We start from the raw sequence: 22,836 nt of genomic DNA on the forward strand, positions 1-22,836 counted from the left end.
GGCATCAGTGCTACAGAACCTTCGCACAGCCATGCGACGGCAGATGCGTCGGCACGCCTCCCGCAGGGGGCCATCTCGTCGCCGCCTCGGCCGCCTCTGGAACAGGCTTTTCCATCGGCCGCGGGCGCCTCGAGGCCAGATCCCGCTGCTGACCGCGGCAGCGGCACGTACCTCCTCACAGACCGTGCTGGGCGATGGGCTTCTCCAGGCAGCACCAGGGGCTGTCCCAGATCCCCTCGCACCCCATACAGACACAGGCAGCCCCAGGGAAGCTGGAGACGGGCCTCCTAGTGGTCCAGGCCAGGCACCGGAAGTAGGACCTTCAGTGCCACCCCCACCCTTGAACCTGCGAGACCCAGAGCGCAGGCCTGAGGACAAGGAGAGAAAGGCCTGTGAGGACCCTCTGGAAGACAGCTCAGCCCCCGTGGACTCGCCTCCAGAGCCCTGCTTGGCCCAAGACCCCTACCCCCAGACTCCCACTGTCAGTGGCACCCAAGATCCCCGTTCACCAGAGCCACTGGGGGTCTGCAGGAGCCCCCCACCAACCTGCTCCCCAATATTGGAGGCTAGTGATGATGAGGCCCTGCTGGTCTGCTGACCCATCGGACACGCCGGTGACTGCCACAGCCCCGCTTTGTAACCAGGGAATACACAGTCATTTCTACCCTGCCTCTGCATTCGTTCTTACAGAGGCCCAGCCAGCTGCCCGGGTGGAGAGCCTGGCTGCCTCAGCCAGTGGGCGACCTCTGTAGTCCTATAGATCTGATGGGCATTGCTGGCAGGGGCTTCGGGGGTTGGCCTGGGGGAGAGGGTGAGCGATGAGACCACCTTCGCTTCGAGGTCAGCATGGAGCATGTCCCCCATGGAGTCTTGTGGCAGATTGCTCTCTGACGCTCTAATCTGGGGGTTCATTTCCAGAAAGGCAGGCGAGCCAGGGCGGGGCTTTCTGGAGTGCTTTCTGTGGCTTCTCAGTTCGTTCACCCCGCAGTGGCACCAGCTGCCTATCCCAGAACTGTGCCAGGAGCTGTAGTTGAGGCCTAGGAAGGCCATGGGGGGGGGAGGGGCGGGTGTTGGACCTCATTCCCGGTGAGTGCTTTAACCATGTCTCCCCACGGGGCTCCTGGGGGAGATGGGCTAGTGGCCTCTGCCTCATCCTTATGCCTGTGGCAGCAGCACGGGCCTGGCTAGGCTGCGGCCCTTTGCCTGCTGGCTCCTGGGCCAGTCTCCAAGGATAATAATAAGGCTGGAAATATGAGAGAGGGTGACCACAAGAGAGGCCATTCTGTGTTTTTTCAGGAGACAGAAGCCAAGGTACTGACTGGCAATGGTACCATCCATCCATCCTGTCCTGCCTCGGAGCCTTAGTTTCCCCACCCGAGGCCAGGGCCATGGTATCAAAAGTGATAACATCAAGCCGGTGGCGCACGCCTTTAATCCCAGCACTCGGGAGGCAGAGGCAGGCGGATCGATGTGAGTTCGAGGCCAGCCTGGTCTACAAAGCGAGTCCAGGACAGCCAAGGCTACACAGAGAAACCCTGTCTCAAAAAAAAAAAGTGATAACATCCACTGTGGTGATTTATGAGGACAGTCCCAGCTGGGGATTTCTCAGTTCTTCTGGGTGGCGCTGAGTTCACAGTGGCACGGAGGGTCGGAGATGGAACCTCACTGTCTTCTATGGGCCCCCATGGAACCAGCCTCAGGTTCAAGCAGCAAACCCCACCAGGCCTGAAAACCTCCTCCGTAGCGCCTGCCCAGCTAGCAGCCCACACACCCCACTGAGGCATGTCCCATGAACTCCCCCTTGCACACAGCAACAACCAGTCCTGTTTATTTACAGGCTTTTCTGGAGAAGCTAGCAGAGCTTTGCTAAAGGCAGGAAGCCCGACCCAGTGGCCGGTCCCTCACGATAGAAGGGTCGGATCGCTTTTTTTTTTTCAGAAAAAAAAAGAAAGAAAGAAAGAAAGAAAAGAAAAGAAAGAAAAAAGAAAAAGAAAAAACAAAACAAAACACAAAACCCTCCTCAATAAACATGTAAACAGAATCAGCCGTTCCAGTCTCTACAAGGTCTCATTGTGTCTTCAAGGGCTTGTCCGTGACGGGCAGTGGGGAGGGCTGGCCCATGGGGCCATTTTCTTCCTCCTCCTCCTCCAGCGAGTCCTGGGGGTAAACCACGAAACACAGCTCCTGGCCCCAGCGTGTTATGGACTCTAAGAAAAGACAGATAAGACAGACAGACAGACAGACAGACAGACAGAAAGATCAACCGTCGGGGTCTGATCCTTTGAGACCGGGATGACCGTAACTCTGGATGCCTCCCGTCAGCAGGGAGTTGTTGGTTCCTTTACGGATGGACCCTGGTCACATCTGCATGGAGCAGGATGCTTTGAGGAAAGTCACTGTGTCTTGTGTCACCAGCCAGGCTGGTCGAAGGCCCTTGCTCGGGTAGGATCATAAGAGATGCCCCTCCCTCCCCGCCTGCCCCACCCCCCACCCCCCTAGAGGCATGGTGGGAAGACCTGGCTCACCTGTGAGTCTGTGCACACACTTTGGTTTGCTTCTCCAGAACACTCCCAGGAAGAAGATGGGGACCCCAGTGAGGATGATGATGACACCGACCCCACAGACCATGGGCTCAGAGATGAAGCTGAAGACCAGCAGAAACGCCCAGAACACCAAGTACACAACAGGAATGAGGAGATTCACCTAACGGAGAAAGGGTGGACGAGAGCACCAGAGGGGCCAGCACCCTAGTTCCCCTGCCACCCTGGTGACCAGAGACACTTTCCTCATCTTCTTTTGCAACTGGGTCCCTCTGGCAACAACCCAGTGCACTGGAGAGCAATTCCTGGGTTGACCAGTTGGCTGAACTGCTGAGGCTGTCTATTTGACCAGCGCTGAGCTATCCTGTAGCAATTACACACAGAGGGCTGTTTACTCTTGGCTGCAGCTCAACTATGTTTCAGTGCGTCATTATTTCAGGCAGCCTTCAGGATTTATATAAGGATGTGTGTGCTTCTCTGCCACCCTTTTCATGTGGGGCCATGAGACCTGCCGGGCTCTGTCAATGGTGGCCCATGCGACCTCAGTCCCATCATCCCTGTCTGTGGGCTGGAACTATTAAAAGCACTTGCTTCCCAGGGGGTTACGAGGAGAGCATACATCAGTGCGTGGAAAGCTCTGCACTCTTCGGAGGCTGTGGTCACTGTCATTGTCACCCACACCTGCCTGTACTGCTTGACTTGGAGGAAGGTGGCCCTGGTCACTTCCAGTCTCACCTTGATGGGCCTGTGGAGCGCCGGCCGCCTCCAGCGCAGCACAAGCAGGCCCAGGATAGTGACTCCGTAGCAGAGGTAGTTGATGAAGGACACATAGTTGATGAGTGTGTATGTGTCACCCACGAGCATGATGACCGCTGTGGCCCCGCACTGGGAGAGGGACCGACGGCTGACAGCTGGCCCTCCCCACCTGCTTCCCGCCATCCCTGAAGGCTGCTCTGGGCCCCTCCCTCCCACTCAGGTCAGGAGGTCAGGTGAGTTCCAGCCTTTCCCCACCCTCCATGGCTCATCTACCATAGGCAGGAATGAATTTCTGTTGTTATCCCCCCCCAACACACACCCCATGGCCACTGGCTGCTCAGATTCCCCAACTTACACAGACAAGGAGGGCAGGGATAGGGGTGCAGTGTCTGACGTGGATCATGGCCAGCAAGCTGGGCAAGTGTCCCTCTCGGGCTCCCGAGAAACATAGCCTGGGCTCGGGGAAGAAGATGGATAAGGGCCAGAGCCTGGCTTGGGAGCTTCGGTGCTGTTTGCTAGAGCCCAGCTGTCCCATTGGCCTCTGCCCTCCAGGCCCTTTCAGATCCCTTAGTGCAGTCTGCCTCCTGGTTTTCTTTACTTCAAGACTGGGGATCAGACTTTTTTGTTTTGTTTTGGTTTGTTTTTTTCGAGACAGGGCTTCTCTGTGTAGCCTTCGCTGTCCTAGAGTCACTTTGTGGACCAGGCTGGCCTTGAACTCATGGCGATCTGCCTGCCTCCGCCTCCCGAGTGCTGGGATTAAAGGCGTGCGCCACCACCGCCTGGCTCGGGGATCGGATATTTATTGCTGCTGCTTTCCCTTCCTGTGGTCTCCAGCATGCCCTGCACATGGCGAGGCACCTGCCTTGTCTCACTTATACCACCCTCTGCCCCCTTTTCCCTCAGTCCAGTCACCTGGATGAGGTGAACAGGTAGCCATTGATCCCCCCAAAAGTAGAGAGCGCCACAGAGACAGGCATGATCCAGGAGAAGTAGCTCAGCAGCTTCTCGCCGAAGGTCTGCAAGGGGGCACGGAGGACAGGCCCACCAGCATGAGGCTGGGGGTGGGTAAAGGGGGGAGGGGCTGTGGGAGAGAGCAGAGGCCTCACTCACAACAGCCACTGCGTTGGAGGACAGCAACTCCTGGGGGGACATGGCAGTGAAGTAGGCGACATTGGTGAATGCGTACACGAAGGTGACCAGTGGGATGGAGATGAAGATGGCGCGAGGTAGGTTTCTGGGGACAGAGGTGGCAGCGTCACTTCCTGGCCACACCATGGGGGGGGGGAACCTTGGAGTCTCATCTGCACCTGCCCAGGGGGTGGGCAGGGACATACTGCTGTCTGCCTCCCTCCCCCCCCTTACCCCAACCCCCAACAAGCCCCTGTCTGAGCACAAGCTAACAGAAGGAGGAAGTGATGAGAGCTGAGACCATAGGGACAAGGACACGTCATCGTCATCTCCCGAGGGCAGGATCTAATTACTGTCTGGATAGAAAGGGAGAGCCGGCAGTGATGGCGCTCGCCTTTAATCCCAGCGATCGGCAGGCAGAGGCAGGTGGATCCCTCTGAGTTTGAGGCCAGTCTGGTCCACAATGGGAGTCCAGGAAAGCCAAGGCTACACAAAGAAACCCTGTCTCTCAAATAACAAATAAATAAATAAATAAATAAATAAACAAACAAATAAAATAAAATAAAATAAAACAAAAACGGGGTTTGGGGTGCGGAATTGGAATCACATACAGCCAAAGTCAGCCTAGAAGATTTCCCACGTGCCCTCAGAACTCAAGCCTTGGGTCTGAGGGCTCCCTGGAGACGCTCCACTCGCCACTGCCCCCTCAGCTGCCACTGTCCCATGGTCAGTGGACGACCAGTGTGGGCTTTGGGTACCAGAAGATCTGTGGCGGACAGCTGCTTTGGCTGTGTGCGTCACTCACTTGCGAGGGTCAACCAGCTCCTCTGTCACATAGTTGAGGAAATTCCAGCCACTGAAGGCAAAGGAACCTTGGAGGAAAGCCAGGGCTAGGTGACCCACAGACGGCGTCATCCAGAAGGCGAAGGCGTTGCTGGGCCTCAGCTCTTCAAAGTGTCCTGGGGGAGTCCAGACGCCAGGGGTTAGTTAGCACGGTCCCCCCCGTTCTCTTCCATTGCTCCCACCCGGCCTCTAACCTTGGAAGATCTGGACGAAGCCGACACCGATGATGAGGGAGAGCGCCAGCAGCTTCCCGCCGGTGAAGATATCCTGGATGCGCGTGGCCCAGCGGACACTGGAGCTGTTCACCCACGTCAGGAGCACTGGAGAAGAAAGGAGTGTGGGCGCCCGAGACCGCCATGGTGGCCCACAGACTACAGCCAGGCCACGCAGCAATGGGGAACAGACTCTGCAGCAGGGTTGACCGGTACAGGCAATGGCAACTCTGGGGTGGGGACAGAGGCTCAGGGACACTCACTCAGGCAGGCCATGGAGAGTACTCGAGAGGCCGTGGCTGGGGGGATACAGTTGGGAAAGACGGGCTGGAGCACGTAGTTAGAGAAGGTCATGGAGATTACGGCCAGGCTGGTCGGGTACATGATCAGGACAGCGCTCCAGAGCAGTAAGAATCTGTGGGCGAGCAAGGGCCAGCATGGCATAGGCACACCCCTTACCTGGCCCAGATGTGAGCATCTGGGATAGATGAGGACTACATCCCCTACCCCCCAGCCCCCCAATCCCCCCACCCCCAACCTCCCACCCCCTTCACCCCTCAACCCCTTCCACCCTCACCTCCTCACCCCAACCCCCCACCTCCATCCCTCGCCCCCCACTCCAACCCCCCCCCCCCCGAGCTGCCAAGGCTGGAGAAGTGGGTAGTACAACAATTGGAAACTGATCCCGTTCCCCCCCCCCCCCCCCCCCCCGCCAGGCCAGGCAGACAAATCCCAGCCTTCAGGCTCGAACACCATCTAGGGCTGTCAGCAATTTGTGGTTTAAGACGGTTGGTCCTGACCAATGCTCCTGCCTGATTTTGAAAGAAGAGTGATTGTTGTCCATTTTACCAGAACCGTGATATGCCCTGGGGGGGTGGACTGGGACCCTCGGCTTAGGTATATACTCTAAGAACTGCCTTCATCTAGTGAGGTGATCCTGCCTGAACACTTGGGGGTGGTGTTAGCTCCTGGCCTACCACTGAGGGTGACATGCCTCTTGATCCTCACCTTAAAGGCCATGTCTCCTATACTCCCCCTTTTTTTTTTGCATAACCTAACCCCCTGACCTCTCAAGCATTATAGATTGATAACCCATCCCCTCTGCTGGGGTCCCCTCTGCTCACCCTTCATCTGGTTGCCCGTGGAGTCCAGGGCCCTCTCACGTGCTCCCTGAGTAGCATTTCAGGCCCACAATGACAGACTTCTTTGTGGATCCCAGACCCTTTCTACTCAAGACCTGACTGAGCACCACCCTCAATGTGCCACAGACCCCCACAATAATACAAATGTCCCCCCCCTAAAGATCTCCCTTTCTCTAGTACTGAGACCGTCATCTATGGAGCCCTGAGAATGTGGCAGTGGATGTCACCCTGCTGCAGCCACCTGACCCTCAGTGACACACTGGCTGCCATGTCCTGCTGGGTTAGCCTGTTAAATGACGGGGTTGGCTGTATAGTTACAGCAACTTCAATCTCCCATATGTCCCCCTTCTCTGCTGTGAACCCGGCTTTGCCTCTACCCACAGCAGGAAGACTCCACAGCCCAGACCACCGCAGCCTCTGAGCAATCATGCTCTCAGAGGCTGGGAAAGATGCTCTCCTTGCTGATAAAGATCGTATCCCTTCTTGCAAGGCGGTTTCAAGCAGAGCGAGCCCAGAGCTGTCACGCCCCCACCCAGGACCCAGACAAAGAGGGCCAAACCCACCCACGGAGCCCGAGTGTTCCAGGACACCCTTGGGCCCAACTCTGCTGTGGGGTTTTCCTGCATGGTTTGCACCCTGCTGTGCCGCCTAGCGACCGACTTTTTGCCACATCCTCAAAGCAAGGGTCTTTTAGTTTAAATCCCCTTTTGAGGGATTGCTCTGTAAAAACCTTGAGGCTGGGGACTGTGTGTGTGTGTGTGTGTGTGTGTGTGTGTGTGTGTGTGTGTTTGGCTTCGGAGACCAAGAGTGTCCCTCCCTCCATAAATGCCCCAAGGGGAGTAGAGCTGAAAGGGGTTCCTTTTCAAAGGCGACACAGGACTGTGCACTCTTGTGAACAGGCCTGTGATCCCAGTGGGGAGGTCCGTGCAGGGGAGTTTAAGGCCAGCTTGGGTCACATAGTAAGACTGTTCCAGAACACCAAACCAGTTACGAAAGAACAATAAGATCAAAATAAAACAAAGGGGCACCCAGAGAGGGCGAGGGTCCCACTCAGTGGTTCTCAACCTGTGGGTCACGACCCCTCTGGGAGGGGTCACCAAACGACCCTTTCACAGAGGTCACACGTATCAGATATCCTGCGTGTCAGGTGTTTACATAACGGCTCACAACAGCGGCAACATGACAGTTATCAAGTAGCAACAAAATAACTTTATGGTCGGAGGTCACCACAACACGAGGAACTGTAGGTATTAAAGGGTCGCAGTGAGAAGCACTGTTCTAATCGATAGCAAAGGACTGGAGTGGACGCGGATGCTACCCAGCCTAGCTGTGGGAGGCTGCCAGACACCCCCAACCACCAGCTCCATCTACCCCTACTACACAGCCCAGAGAGCAGCCCAGCCCTCCAGAGCTTTGCACTCACCCAGCCAGGCCCCCGAAGATCTCAGTGACATAGGCGTAGTCCCCACCAGACTTGGGGATGGCGACGCCCAGCTCTGCATAGCAGAGCGAGCCCAGAGCTGTCACGCCCCCACCCAGGACCCAGACGAAGAGGGCCAAACCCACGGAGCCCGAGTGTTCCAGGACACCCTTGGGTGAGATGAAGATGCCTGAGCCAATGATGTTGCCTGTGGAGAGAGACGGGGTGTGTGAGACTTGCAGCATCTTCAGGAAGTAGCCCTGGGCTTCCTGGGGGTAGAAGGAGCCCGGGCGGGTGATACGGAGGAGTCTGGAGGCATGTTATGGATGCTACTGAGCCTCTCAGGTCTGGGCAGGTGCCGCAGACTGTCTCAGCCGGATATAGGCCCTTGCAGAAGACAGGGGAAGGGACACTCAGACTCAGACTCCCCCTGAGTTGGTCTACTTGTCCCTCCGCCTATCTTCTGCCCACTGACGCTTCGAGAACCCCCGGCCCCAAGGACCTATACCCGACTGAGATGGTCCCCGACAGGCAGGCCCGTTCTAGGGTCACCGTTGGCTTTTTCTCAATCTCTGGCATGGGGAAGGTCACTTCCCAGCTAGCCAGGCCCGCCACCAGAATGGGCCTGCCCCCGAGTTCCTTCTATTCCCTCCAGTTCCCACTCCAGGTGAGAGTGAGGGGGGGCACAGCCATCTGAACGATGACAGAGAATAGGCATGGTCCAGCCATCTGTTCCCCGCCCACCTGCTGGCCAGAGCTGGCCTCCCACGGCGAGACGTTGACCCATCTTTCATCTGCCTGCTCTTCCCCCTATTGGGCCAAACTCGTGGGTCATCTTGAAGAGTGATGACCTAACCAAGGCGCTGCCCCCCAAGAACAGCCTTGCTCTGACTTGATTTCTTCATATTCTGTTTCCTCTTTTATTTAAATTTATTTATTGTGTATACCGTGTTCTGCCTGCATGTACACCTTCAGGCCAGAAGAGGGCACCAGATCTCATTGTGGATGGTTGTGAGCCACCATGTGGTTGCTGGGAATTGAACTCATGAACTCTGGAAGAACAGTCAGTGCTCTTAACCACTGAGCCATCTCTCCAGTCCCTCTTTTTTTGGGGGGGCACTTAGAACCCAGGCTGTGGACACGGATTCTCCCACCCACCCAAAGGCCTTACTTCCAAGCGCTATTAACACGTTTAGGGTCAGTGGGGTGAGGGAGAGAGACAGGTACTCGTGGCTGTCAGTAGCCACCATGGTAGGGCTGGGACAGGCCATAATAGAAGTTCCTGTCCCTTTGAACACAGACTGCTGAGCCTCTGCTGCCAGTGGCACAGTGTGAAGCCCTACCTGGGGCAGAGAGCCTTTCCAGACCGGTCTGTAAAGGGGCCTATTGTAAAGGCTCAGAGAGATGCAGGCATGGATGGAGGCCTCGCCTGGCGCGTGGCTTGACATCTTTCCTGGGCATCTTCACCGGTAGGTAAGCGAGGACACCTGCCTTTGCTGAGCTCTGTGTCCAGCAACCTGAATGGTATAATACCCAGACACGGCCCCACCCTGCTCTGTCTCCTGAGATGCCTGAGGTCAAACAGGAGCTGAGAACCTTGTCTATTCCAGGGTCTGCTCTGCAGCAGAAGTGGAAGCCACACCCCCTGTCCCAGACACCCAGAGACCCCAGTACTATTCCCTGATCTACAGATGAGCCGATGAGCCCTTTGCGTGGGCAGGCTCCCCTTGCACACCAGCGATGAACAGAACCTTTTGTGGAGACCTTACAAATGAGGAGCTGCCGTCTTCCATGTTTGTACCTAGAGGCCACATGGGGCATCAGGATAATCGGTCATCTGTTTGTTTACCCGGCATCTGCAGTGAGCAAGGTGTGGGACACAGAGCTGAGAGCAAAGGCAGGTGGCCGCACTACCTCCTGGGAAGGCTCCCGGTAAAGATGCCAAGCTGTATGCCAGATGAGGGCTCCATGCCTGCATCTCTCTGAGCCTGTACAATAGGCCTTTTTCCAGACTGGTCTAGAAAGGGGAGGTGGTGGCGCACGCCTTTAATCCCAGCACTCGGGAGGCAGAGGCAGGCGGATCCCTGTGAGTTCGAAGTCAACCTGGTCTACAAAGCGAGTCCAGGGCAGCCAAGGCTAACACAGAGAGACCCTGTCTCGAAAAAACAAAAACAAAAACCAAAAAAAAAAAAAAAAAAAAAAAAAAAAAAAGAAAGAAAGAAAGCAAGCAAGCCCAAAAGCTCTATGCCCTAATCGCATGTTGTGTAACTGGCAGCAGAGGGTTGGCAGTCTGTGTCCAAACTCCAGGATGTGCACACAAGAAGGAATTCCAGAGTCACCTGCCACATGTACGAAACAGCCAGCCCTGGTGGGGCCAGCAGCTCAGCCCCTTCCCAGTAGGGCAGTGTGTGTGTGTGTGTGTGTGTGTGTGTGTGTGTGTGTGTAGCCTGCTCACTTCACCTGTCAGGTCCACAGGCGGGGCTGGCAGGGGACACATCCATGGTTGCCAATCTGCATTCACTCTAGGTTCACCCTGCTATCCCTCACCCCCACCCCCACCCCCCCGGCCGACACAGATTTCCAGTCTGGACAGCCACAGACACCCTGCTTGGTGTTCCGGTCACATCCCGGGAGCCCTAAATACATCCAGATAAGGATGAAAATAATTCCTGTGTCCCAATGCCCAGAGGTAGACTGCATCCCTCATCTGCTTTCCGGGAATGGGGCTGGGGTTGGGGGAGTTGGAGAGGCGCTGCCTCTCATATCACAGACGAGGGGCCCAAGGCCTGGGTGGGCCATTGGGTTTGTAAAGGGCCTTTGAGTTTGTTCCATCCGGCAGCAGTTCTCAGGACCTGGCGGAGGAGGATTTGCCAAAAGCCAGTGAGGTTTGAAGCCAGCGGGGGCTGGGTGGCCTGGAAGGAGCTGGGTATGTTGGAGCTGGGGGCATCCAAGGCTCTGAGGCACCCCCCACACACACTCCTTTGGAGACCCCATTACTGTACACAACTCTGCCTGGTGAAAGCTCACACAGACAGCCCTTGGAGAAGCCCCGCCTCACACAGGGTCTTCGGGGTCAGGGAAGCAACCAGTAGCTGAGCCAAGTGGCTGAGACTCCAGCGCTGGACTGCGAGTGTGTGGAGGTGCACACTTGTTTTGGACACGTGGCTTCAGGCTACCACCCAGACAGAACTTCTGCCCTGTGGCTCAGAGGACCACGTGTGCTAGCCAATGTCTCTGAGGTCCTGTGGTGGCGGGGATCGGAGAGCTCTGCCAGGGCAACCCATAGCACTTGCCCCAGGGTCCTGCTTGAAAGTGGCAAAGGAACCGTCACACTGCTGGACGCTCTGGGCAGCATGGGGGGGGGGGGACACAGGGAGTTCCGAGGGTGGTGGGCTCCGATCAGCAGCAGAGGATGGCCAGGGTGTTGAAAGGCTGCTGAGGGGCAGGATGGTCCTACAGTGCTCGGGTGATTATAGGTATGGGGAGGGTCCCTAGAGCTGGTGTTCTGGAGCATTCTACCTACTAGTGGTGGGCTAGGAATTTTCTGGTCTTGGATCCCGCATTCAGGCCAGTAGATCTGTCTTTTGGAAAGGACCTGTAATGGACAAACCAGCCCTTGGAGAGTTCTTCATAGGAAAAAGAGGAAGGAGAGGATGAGAAAAAAAAAGAAAAAGAAGAAGAAGAAGAAGAAGAAGAAGAAGAAAAAGAAGAAGAAGAAGAAGAAGAAGAAGAAGAGGAAGAGGAAGAGAAAGAGCCGGGGAGGTGGCGCACGCCTTTAATCCCAGCACTCGGGAGACAGAGGCAAGTGGATCTCTGTGAGTTCGAGGCCAGCCTGGTCTACAAAGCGGGTCCAGGACAGCCAAGTCTACACAGAGAGACTCTGTCTCGAAAAACAAAACAAAGCAAAAAGAGGAAGAGGAGAAAGAAGAGGAGGAGGAAGCCAGGGCCCAACAGGATCAAGGCATGAAGACGTAGGATGGAGGCAGTAGAGAGTGCTTGGCTGGACATCTAACTGACAGCTGGAGCGAGGCATCCGTCCGAGGCCTCTCCATTCCTGCCAATCAACGGGACAGCTGCCCTCTGCTCCCTGTTGGTCCCTCCCAGGCAGGCGGGTGGGCCTCTCAAGTCTCCTCTCCTTTTCCTTGAGCTTTCCCTGGGTGTTTTTTTTTTTTTTTTTTTTTTATCACATTAAGATGTTTGGCCTGATGGGGCTTACTCGACTCCAGGAGGAACGAAGAAAGGGGCATTGTTCCCCGTGGCTGCTGCGGGGTGCTTGCTGACCTATTTCTGGGAGGCAGTGGCAGACCATGGAGGTCACAGGGGTAGACTGTAGAGGTCAGCTCTGCAGAATGAGCCACTTGGTTGCCCATGGAGCGAGGACGTGTGCTCGGATGTGTGAGCGTGTGTACGTGCGCCTAACTGAGGAGAGGCGGGTGGGTCAGGGCATTGGCAGCGTCCCTGTGTCCCTGTCCATAGAAACACACACAGGAGTATCTCTCTTCTGGGACTCAGTTTCTCCATCTGCTAGTTGGGCTACGGGGCTAGAGGGAAGCAGAGAGCTGGTTTGATCTGACTTCGCCCACTGTTTGGGATATTGACCCCATCAGACCTCCTTGACCTCTGCTGTTAACACCGGCTCAAAACACCGGGCTTTCTGAAGTAGCCCCTCTCCCGCCGCTCCCAGGGAGCTCTCCAGATCACCCATCTTGTCCCCAAGAATCTGCTTCCTGCCTCACTCGCATAGCCTGGGAGGGTGGGCAGTAAAAGGACTCCTTCATAATCCCTAGACACGGGCAGTGCTTTCTGTTTTGTCTTGTCTTTGTTTTTCAAGACAAAGTTTTTCTTTGCAGCCCCGGCTGTCCTAGAACTCACTTTGTAGACCAGGCTGGCCTTGAACTAAGAGATCTGCCTGCCTCTGCCTCCCAAGTACTGCGATTAAAGATATGCACTACCGCACCCTGGGTGACATTGGCATGTTTTTGTTTGTTTGTTTTTTCAAGACAGGGTTTCTCTATGCTGTTTTGGCTGTCTTGGACTCACTTTATAGACTAGGCTGGCCTTGAACTTACAGCAATCCACCTGCCTCTGCCTCCCGAGTGCTGGGATTAAAGACATGTGCCATCACCACATCCTGGGTGACGTTGGCATGCTTTGACCCTGGCTGGCACATCAGTGGCTTATGTATCTTGCTGTTTTCGTAAACCCAGGCAATCCTGTGTCCCACACTATGCTTGTCCTCTGTAGATCTACTTCCCAGAGGGGCCACAACACCCTGGGGTGAACACTTAGTGCTTGGCTGAGACCTGGGTGAAGCCTGGCCCCCTCTTCCAGGCCTTTCTAGTAAGTGTGTGTCAAGTTCCTCCCGGGCATGACAGTGGCCCCACTGAGGTCTTGGTAGAATACCAAGGAGGTGAGTGGGGACATCCAGGACGTGTCCTGGGTGGCTAATCGGCCAGCGTGCACCTCTAGCCTAACCCACTTTCCTCTGGAGAAGGGATGAGGGGAAACGTGGTGACCTCCCTCCCTCCCTCCCTCCCTCCCTCCTTCCCTCCCTCCCTCTTCATCTGGCCTGCCCAATCAAGTCCCAGTGAGCTTGCCTGCACCCTGTCTCCAGGCCTGTTTTGTCACCAAACGCTACGATACTCAATCTGACCCGCAAGCCTCAGCTGGCATTTTCCTCCATTAGGGTTACAAGGCAGGTCGCTGCACACACTGCTCACTCAGCATCTTAGCCAGACTCCTAAGATGTGGCTTCCTCAGGGTTGGTTTTTTGTTATTGTTGTTGCTGTTTTTTTGTTTTGTTTTGTTTTGGGTTTTTTTGTTTTTGTTTTTGTTTTTTGGTTTTTTGGTTTTTCGAGATAGGGTCTCTCCGTGTAGCCTTGGCTGTCCTAAACTCACTTTGTAGACCAGGCTGGCCTCAAACTCACAAAGATCCGCTTGCCTCTGCCTCCCAAGTGCTGGGATTAAAGGTGTGCGTCACCACCGCCCGGCCTAGGAAACTAAAATTTAAGTCTAACTTTTAACCACTGGCTTCCCAGGGCTGAGTCCTGGGCCCCCCAACCATGGTTTTTGTTGTTGTTGTTTGTTTGTTTTGTGTTTTTGTTTATAATTGCTCCCTTGAGACCTTATCCTGGCCTTGATGGCAACTCCCAAATTCATAGCCGGAGCAGGGAACGTTGCCCCCGAGCTCAGCCTAGACAGCAAACTTCCCACTGTTGGGTCTCTCTCAGGACTCCAGACAGAAGGCCCAACTTCCAGTCCCTTCTAAGGATCTGCTCCTTTCTGACGTCCTGACCAATCAAAGACAAGCCGTTCCAACTCAGGCCACCATCTGTGTCACTCTGGCCCCTTCCCTCTTACCCCCACGTCCTGTCTACCACAAACACACGCAGAATTGTACTTTCTCTCTGCCCTCCACCGCTGCCGCATCCGGAGCCAGCCGCCACTGCTGCCTCTGTCCAAGTGGCTCCCTGCCTGGCCTCCGTTCTGTAACCTTTATCCCCATGGCCCCAGCTCCATCCCCCGCCATCTTTCCTCAGGCCAAAACCCTCCCACAGCTCCCAGGTGAAATCGTCACCATAGCTCAACAACCCCCCACCCAGCCCTACCAGACTCCATCCTGCCCCCAGCACCCCCTCTCCTCCTCCCTGCCTCAGTTGCCTGCTCTAAATACTTATGGCCACTGGCTGCATGCCTGGCTGCTGCTTTTCTCTGCTGACCGGTTCTGCACCTGAGCATCAGCCGCAGCAGAGGGACCAGCCTGCCTCGTCCCCTGTTGGATGCCCAGCACACCTGGTACCATTCAGTGGGTGTGTGAGTATCTCTGGGGACCCCTGAGATGCTCACTCAGCCTTGTGGCTGGAGTCGCCCTGACTTCCAACGGTGTCCTGCAGTATCCTACGGAACCCTGACCTTGGGCAGGTTGAAGCCTCAGGGCCTTGTTTCTTTATTCGTGAAACGGGGCTGAAGAACCCTCAGGACTCAAGAGGAGGAATGTCTGCAGAGGCCCATTTACTTCTGGCCCTGGAGGCTGTGGACAAGAATGTGCCAGGGCTGCCGGGCGTGGTGGCCCACGCCTTTAATCCCAGCACTCGGGAGGCAGAGGCAGGTGGATCACTGTGAGTTCGAGGCCAGACTGGTCTACAAAGTGAGTCCAGGACAGCCAAGGCTACACAGAGAGACCCTGTCTCGGGAAAAAAAAAAAGAATGTGCCAGGGCTGAAAGACAAAGGTCTCTAGAAAGATGGGGTTCATGCACTAGCCCCTCACGTCCCTGAACACACATGCGTGAGCTAGCCACTTGAATCCATGAGAGACCATGCCTGTCAGACTTAGGCATGTCCGTCTCTCGCTTGTCCGTTGTGTGGGGGTGGTAGTTGAGGTCTCCAAGTCTGGATGAGAGACCCCATGTGCTCAGCCACTCTCCCTCTCAGGGCTGACGCTCCGGGCTCTGTTTCTGCAGAGCGGAGAGAGACCGCCACCTAACCTAGCTCAGTCCCCAGCCATCGCTCATCAGAAAGATTGAGTCAGGCCTTCATTTTTGCCAAAGCCTCCATAGCACAAAGGACACTGGGAACTCGAGTCCAGACTCTGAGCTCACCAGTTGCAAATGGGGCCATTCAACTCTCAGCCTCAGTCTCTCCGTCTGTGTAATGGGTACGCACCCTGCCGTTCCCACAGGGTGGGCATGAAAACCGAAGGAGGTAAGGTAAGTCCATACTACAGGAAGAGTTGTGCCGGACATGGTGGCGTCACACGCCTTTAATCCCAGCACTCGGGAGGCAGAGGCAGGGGGATTGCTGTGAGTTCAAGGCCAGCCTGGTCTACAAAGGGAGTCCAGGACAGCCAAGGCTAACACAGAGAGACCCTGTCTCGAAAAAACCAAAAAGAAAAGAAAACAAAACAAGAAGAGGCAAACAGATCACTGATGTGCTGGTGTCCTACACAGCCCTGCCCCAGCCAGGGTTTCCTCCCTGCCCCATCCCTTCTACATCTGGTTGCTTTTTCCTGGCTGTCAGCACCGTCCTATAGTTAAGTGGAGCCTCGCTTCTCTCTACAGCCAGCCTTCTATATCTCCGATTCCTCAAAGCCTCCTTCCCCACCTGGGATGATGCAGGTGGCATCTTGAGCAGTGAGTGGCAGGATTTTTTTTTTTTGCCGGGGGGGTGGGGTGGGGGGAGGGCGGGAGAGGGAAGTATCCACTGGAAATATCCAATAAATGATGGGTAACTGACAAAAATCCATCACTTGCGGAGGAGGAGGATGCGATGCTCTCCAGATGCTTGTAATGCTAAAAGTATTGACACTGGAGACGTCCAGTTTTGACCAAGCTCCCAGGTTAGGAATGGAGAAAAACCCAGGACTGGAAATTGTGCTGTGGAAGAAGTGGCCCCAGGGCCTTGCATGGAAGGAAGTGGACGCTTGGGGCATCAGGAGGTGGGGGGGGGGAAGTGCACGGGGGCAGCGCAGATCTGGCTTCCTCCCAAGTCACCTAGTTGAGGACAATCCTCCCGCTGTCTGGTCTGTCCCCTGCCTGGTCGGGTGTCTAGGCTGAAGGAGCGCCTGAGTGCCGTAAGGTTGCCCCCCCACCCCCACCCCCCGCCCCAGGAAAGGATCCCAGTACTCTGTTCCTGAATCTACCACCACCCTTAGTTGGCGGATTTGACTTTCACCCTCCTCAGCCTTCAACATCTGTAGGCCAAGGGGGAGCAGTGAAGCAAGAATAGGCTGAAAGGTGAAGGGAGCTGGAGGGCCAGAGCCAGGCTCCAGGGCGCAGTCCACCCGCCCCCCGCCCCCTCCAAGCCTGGAGAAAGAGCGAGATGCTGTGCTCTTCTCTAGCCCTCTTGTAGAGGGCTGGAGCCCTGGCAGCCTTTGCCTCAAGTGAGGGGGATAAGAAAGTAACAGGGTAGTGTGTAGTGCACAGATGCTAGGCTCTGTCTCTGTCTTTTTTTGGGGGGGTGGGGGATGTTTCGAGACAGGGTTTTGCTGTGTAGCCCTGGCTGTCCTGGCCTCACTTTGTAGACCAGGCTGGCCTCGAACTCACAGTGATCCACCTGCCTCTGCCTCCCGAGTGCTGGGATTAAAGGCCTGTGCCACCACGCCTGGCTATGTCTTTGTCTCTCTCTTTGTGTCTGTGTGTCTCTGTGTGTGTCTGTCTGTCTGTGTCTGTGTCTCTGTCTGTCTGCCTCTCTCCCTCCCTCTCTCTCTTTCTCTCTCTCTGAACCTCTCTGGCACTGTAGCCAGCCCCAGACATGGGCAATCCTCTTGACTCGCTAGACCACCGAGTGATATGAAGGCATCATTTGCGGGGGGGGGGGGGGCACAGTGTACACCCCTGCAAAAGGCATTGGCTGGAGGAAAAGCTCTATTCAGAACTCTGGCCAAGCCCCTAGACTCAACCTTTCCTGTTATCAGACAGCCAGATGGGGGTTCCCGGGAGGTAACCATTCTAGAAGGAGGTGGGCAGGACGGTGGAAGTGTCTGGAGCTTGGGTTCAGGGGTGACGCTGGGTGCGCGTGCAGGGGGTACCCAAGAGACACTACATCTCTTCAGGAGGGACACACAGCAGGAGGAGGTGAAGACCCCTGCTCTGCCCCCACTGAACCTTTCAGCCTTTCTCCATCTCCAGGGGTCAAAGGGCAGAAGGGCAGCGATTTGGCTGCAGCCCCCACTGGCTGGGGAAGACGACCAGTCAAGACCCCAATTATTTGATCTTGGAGACCCTCTTGCCCCAGATTCTGGGCACAGGGGAACAGAAAAGGTCCCAAGAGGGGTTAACTCAGTCCTTCAGGAATCAAGGGACACAAAGACGTGGAGGAGCTACCATCACCGTCCTTGTTCTTGAATGTTCTACCCTGTCCAGAAAACCTCGTCTGTACGGATAGCATGACTGCCAGGCCACGAGAGTGCCCACTCAGGTCCCCGGACAGAGCAGGCGCTCTCCCAGAGGTTTACTGGCCACCCCACGGCCTTTCCTTGGATTCTGTGGCCACATCTGTCGGGGAGGACAGCTCACAGGCCATTTCCCCTTGGTTTAAGGCTCTAAATGGCCATTTACCCACAGTCCTCCCTGCTTTCCAAGAACAGATGGCCTCACTGCTCTGGCACTTGAACCCAGCACACAGTAGGGATACAGACAGACTGACCACCCCGCAGCAGCCCAGAACCTGCCACTCAAGGCAGGCCTAGGAATTATTTCTGTTTCCTAGGTGGGAACAGGCTAATCGCCCTGACAAAGCCCCCCTCCCAGGGTAGGGTTGTAGCAGGGAGGGCCTCCCACTTCCAGGCGCAAGTTTTCAGAGGCTAGGGGTGGAAGGTGGGGACCGCAAGAGGCTATGGGACTGCTGTGTCAGGTCCTGTTCGGCTTGGGGGTAAGTGTATTAGGAGCCACAGCAGCAGGTGCCCGAAGGTCTTAAGCGCTTTGCCCTTGTGAAAAAGGACCATCCAAGGGGTCCCCCAGGCCTTCCACCCTGTGTGCACCACACTCACCGATGATGATGGTGCAGGCGCTCACCAGCCCGATCTCTTTCTTGAGTGCCACCCGCTCTGAGGCGCCCGGGCCAGGGCCAGGACCCGGGGAAGGCGAGGGCGCAGGGCCGGGGTTCCCGCGCCCCCCGGGCTGCTGTATGTGGCCGGTCATGTCTCTGTCCCGCCTCATCCCAGATCCCTGCACTACCCCGTCTGTCCGGCCCGCCGCCAGTCCTCCGTCGGTCGGTCCGTCTGTCGGTACGCCTGCGGCCCTCGCAGCCCGGGACAGCGCCCACAGGCGGGCGCATGCGCTGGCATGGGGCCCGGGCCCCCGGGGGCCCCCGAGCGGCTGGATCCAGGGAGGGACGGAAGGAGGGCCGGCCGGCAGCCCCCTCCCCCACCACCCTTAAAGGGAACTCCCTCTTCCCCTACCCCCAACCCTAGTCTGGGGCCGCAAGATGGGGCTGGGATCAGCCTTAGGGAGGACTTCCCATTTGAATGAACAGAGGGGCTATACCCAGTCTTGGGTGAGATGGGGGAGCAGAGCTCAAAGACCAAGACTGTCCCTGAGCAAGGCGCGCTGGGGTGGGCGGTGCTGCATGCCACAGCACGTACTTTTTAAATCCCTCACGCCCTTTTCGTGAACCGTGGCCATTGCGCAGGTGAAAACTACTGCCCGGAGGCAAGCCACCTGACAACGTCCGAACCTCAATGCAAACTTTTTCTGATAGCTCCCTGGCCTTTAGGCAACCCTGTCTGGCGGACATTCAGGATGACTGGGGACTGTCCCGGGAACAATTCTGGAGGCCAGAGGCTTGAGAAAAGATGAAGATTCAGAGACCCCAATGGTCATTCAGAGGGTCCCAGAGGAACTTGGGAGTTTGGGACAGTCCCCACCACCAACAAATATATACCTGCCTCTCTGCAGCCCCTGATTACCCTTCGGGTCCAGCCTCAGGCTCCCAGCGCAGACTCGACTACACAGGTCAGAATCAGGGCACAGTGGCCTAGGACTTTGGCCCATGCCGTCCAGTATGGCTCAAGGTGACTAGGCTACCGAAAGTGCCAAGGAGTCGCGAAGGGGGCAATTGTGGTAGCGAGAGGTCTGGGGCAGGGGTGGGGGTGGGGTGAAGGATGGGGGGGGGGGCGGTGTAGGATCCAGGGGAGCCTGCCTCCTCCCGGAGGCCATCGGGTGGTGCAGCCCGGCTCTCTGGACAGATGCATGCGGGGCGGGGGAGGAGGGGGCGCAACGGGGCCACCGGGACGGCGGCGGGCGGAGCGAGGCTGGCACGGTGTGGCCGGCGGCGGAACAGCCTTTGTGTGCTGCTGGCTGCTGGCGATCGCAGCGTCGCGCCGTCCCCTGCATGTGGATGAGGCCACGCGGGGCCACCGGTACTCCCCGCCCCCCACCCCCATCGCAGCTTTAGAACTTGCTGGGGAAGGGTAGAGGGGACCCTGAGGTGGGACAAATACCGAAGTCCAAGAGACTGGGCTCGAGGGCGGAGCATGGAGGTGGGATCTTGGCTGAAGCCATGGTCGGCTGGCAAGAGGGAACTTCGAAGTTGGGGGGGGGGGGACTTGATAAATAGAAGAGGAAGGACTCTGGAGGGACCAGGAGGGGGAAGCCACCCGACAGAGCTTCATCCTTCGCACTCCCGACGGAGCCCAACATTCTTGGCGACCTCTGCCTTCCGCCCCAGAGACGATAAGCTGAAGGTAGCAGGCTCTCTTAAAGGAGCCTCGCGCCGGGTGGGGTAGGAGAGAACCGCGATCCCAGGGTACTCACGGTTGTCACAGGTGATATGGACCTGGGGCGTTGACTTTCTGATTTGACGGCCCACTCCGATGTCTTTGCAATGCCAAGGTCTGTCGGGTGAGGGTCCAGCCAAGAAGGATGCCCCTGCGGCTGGATGCCAAGGGGCAGAGGGTGGCATCAGAGTCACAGGCCAGAAGCCAGTGGCTTTTCAGAGACGAGCCTCTCTTGGGACTTGGTAAGTGGAGTTTGTGTTTGAGAGGAAGGGTTCCGGCTAGCTAGTGTTCGGCACAGGATGGATTTACGTGTCTCTCATGGGGCGTAGCCCCGGAGGTCATAAGGGGCAAATGTGAGACCTTCTAAGAAGATGGTGGTCCGTGACTTAAACTAAGCAATCCGTAGAACTCAGAAAGTTATAGATACTGCTGCCTTTATCTGAAAAGCAAAACAAAACAAACAAACAAAACGGTGGACAGAGCGCTCAGGAAATAACCCCCCCCCAACTCTACAGCTGCCGTTCTTAAATGGTGAAACAGTAAATGCTTTCCCAGAACACTGGAGTTTTATGAGTTTAAAACTCATGAGTTTTATGCCATACGGTGCTAACCGGTGTCATAAGGCAAGAAAAAAGAAAAGTGACAGGCATGGTGGCTCACTCCTGTAATCCCAGCACTTAGGAGGCAGGGGCAGGTAGATCACTGTGAGTTCGAGGCCAGCCTGGTCTACGAAACGAGTCCAGGACAGCCAAGGCTACACAGAGAAACCCTGTCCTAAAAAACACAGAAACAAACAAACAAACAAACAAACAACAACAAAAAGAAGAAAAGCAGTTTGAAGATGAAAGGCAAAACTGCCACTCACATATGAGATGATTGTGTTCATAAAAGGTGAAGTACAAAGGTAAATTACAGGTTGGTGTGTTTATTTGTTATAGTCCTTGGATGCAAGCTTCTTGTGCAGAAATGAGTTGTATTTCTGGATACCAGCAACTGTTGTAAAATAAATAAATTTATTTATTTATTTATTTATTTATTTATTTATTTTTTGTAGGTGCAGTGAAGTTTATTGATGGTATTCAAGAGAGTAGGGCTCGCTGGGCCCCTCCCGTTATTCTGGGGTCTAAGATGGAGACTGTGAGGGGAGATACTCAGTGTCAGGGGCAGAGTTGGAACAGGGACTCCTCAGCAGCCGAGGGCCTCTCTCTCGCTCTCGTGTCCTTGCTGGGGTTGGGGGGAGGGGTCCAGGGCTTCTTACCCCTTGGAGGCCATGTAGGCCATGAGGTCCACCACCCTGTTGCTGTAGCCAAATTCATTGTCGTACCAGGAAATGAGCTTTACAAAGTTGTCGTTGAGCGCAATGCCAGCCCCAGCATCAAAGGTGGAAGAGTGGGAGTCGCTGTTGAAGTCGCAGGAGACAACCTAGTCCTCAGTGTAGCCCAGGATACCCTTCAGTGGGCCCTCACATGCCTGCTGCGCCACCTTTTTGATGCCATCATACTTGGCAGGTTTCTCTAGTCGGCATGTCAGATCCACGACGGACACGTTGGGTGTGGGAACACGGAAGGCCATGCCAGCGAGCTTCCCGTTCAGTTCTGGGATGACCTTGCCCACAGCCTTGGCAGCACCAGTGGATGCAGGGATGATGTTCTGGGCAGCCCCACGGCCATCACGCCACAGCTTTCCAGAGGGACCATCCACAGTCTTCTGTGTGGCAGTGATGGCATGGACTGTGGTCATGAGTCCTTCCACGATGTCAAAGTTGTCATGGATGACCTTGGCCAGGGGGGCTAAGCAGTTGGTGGTGCAGGAAGCGTTGCTGACAATCTTGAGTGAGTTGTCATATTTCTCCTGGTTCACGCCCATCACAAACATGGGGGCATCAGCAGAAGGGGCGGAGATGATGACCCTTTTGGCTCCACCCTTCAAGTGGGCCCCGGCCTTCTCCATGGTAGTGAAGACACCAGTGGACTCCACAACATAGTCCGCACCAGCATCTGCCCATTTGGTGTTAGCGGGATCTCGCTCCTGGAAGATGGTGATGGCCTTCCCATTGATGACAAGCTTCCCGTTCTCAGCCTTGACCGTGCCGCAGAACTTGCCGTGGGTGGAGTCATACTGGAACATGTAGACCATGTAGTTGAGGTCAATGAAAGGGTCATGGATGGCAACAATCTCCACTTTGCCAGACGTGAAGCCAGCCCTGGTAACCAGGCGCCCAATACGGCCAAATCCGTTTACTCCGACCTTCACCATCTTGTCAAGGGACAAGGCTGGCACTGCATGAAAAGATGCGGCTGTCTCTGGAACAGGGAGGAGCAGAGAGCCGTAAAATAAAATTATAATAGCATAAAAACAGATACTCTGGCTGGGGAGATGACTCATAGGTTGCAGAGGACTGTGGTTCAGTTTCAGGCACCCCCATGGAGGGCCACAGCCATGTGTAGCTCCTGTTCCAGAGACTCTAGCACCTCCTTCTGGCCACTACTGGTATTGCATGCCCAGAGCACATAAACTCACCCAGGCTCATACACATACACATACACATACACATGGCAGAGGCAGGTGGATCGCTGTTAG

At 55.9% G+C, this 22,836-nt stretch overlaps 2 protein-coding genes and 1 pseudogene across 3 annotated transcripts in view; 1 reads left to right on the plus strand and 2 right to left on the minus strand.

Moving 5' to 3' along the window:
* The window catches only part of LRP3 (LDL receptor related protein 3), a 14,593-nt gene extending 12,642 nt beyond the window's left edge, over positions 1-1,951 (plus strand). Inside the window, exon 7 of the mRNA XM_084770815.1 lies at positions 2-1,951. Within this exon, the coding sequence (XP_084626941.1) occupies positions 2-598 (597 nt within the window). The 3' untranslated portion in view covers positions 599-1,951. The remainder of the gene's footprint in view (position 1) is intronic.
* On the minus strand, positions 1,945-18,799 carry SLC7A10 (solute carrier family 7 member 10). Its single transcript, XM_084770826.1, has 11 exons — positions 18,529-18,799; positions 8,045-8,249; positions 5,743-5,894; positions 5,462-5,587; positions 5,230-5,383; positions 4,407-4,530; positions 4,209-4,312; positions 3,652-3,748; positions 3,276-3,425; positions 2,526-2,703; positions 1,945-2,207 (listed from the first exon to the last, which is right to left on the minus strand). The coding sequence occupies exons 1-11, from the start codon at positions 18,695-18,697 to the stop codon at positions 2,068-2,070; spliced, it is 1,599 nt and encodes a 532-aa protein (XP_084626952.1). The 5' UTR covers positions 18,698-18,799; the 3' UTR covers positions 1,945-2,067.
* Positions 18,800-21,321: 2,522 nt separating this feature from the next.
* Positions 21,322-22,533, minus strand: LOC311591305 (glyceraldehyde-3-phosphate dehydrogenase-like; annotated as a pseudogene). The gene has a single exon. The product of its transcript is annotated as a glyceraldehyde-3-phosphate dehydrogenase-like (transcript).
* Between the last annotated feature and the right edge of the window lie 303 nt (positions 22,534-22,836).

Source organism: Acomys minous (genome assembly GCF_964271855.1).
Source record: "Acomys minous genome assembly, chromosome: 20".
Lineage (NCBI taxonomy): Eukaryota > Metazoa > Chordata > Mammalia > Rodentia > Muridae > Acomys > Acomys minous.

Bases quoted from the DNA above. Each gene is read 5' to 3' on its own strand.
- SLC7A10 (XM_084770826.1), bottom strand. From the start codon at position 18,697: ATGAGGCGGGACAGAGACATGACCGGCCACATACAGCAGCCCGGGGGG. The intron at 5,384-5,461 runs GTTAGAGGCCGG...GGACTCCCCCAG, and splicing joins CTTCGTCCAGATCTTCCAAG to GACACTTTGAAGAGCTGAGG. The intron at 2,704-3,275 runs GTGAGACTGGAA...TTTCTCCGTTAG, and splicing joins CGCTCCACAGGCCCATCAAG to GTGAATCTCCTCATTCCTGT.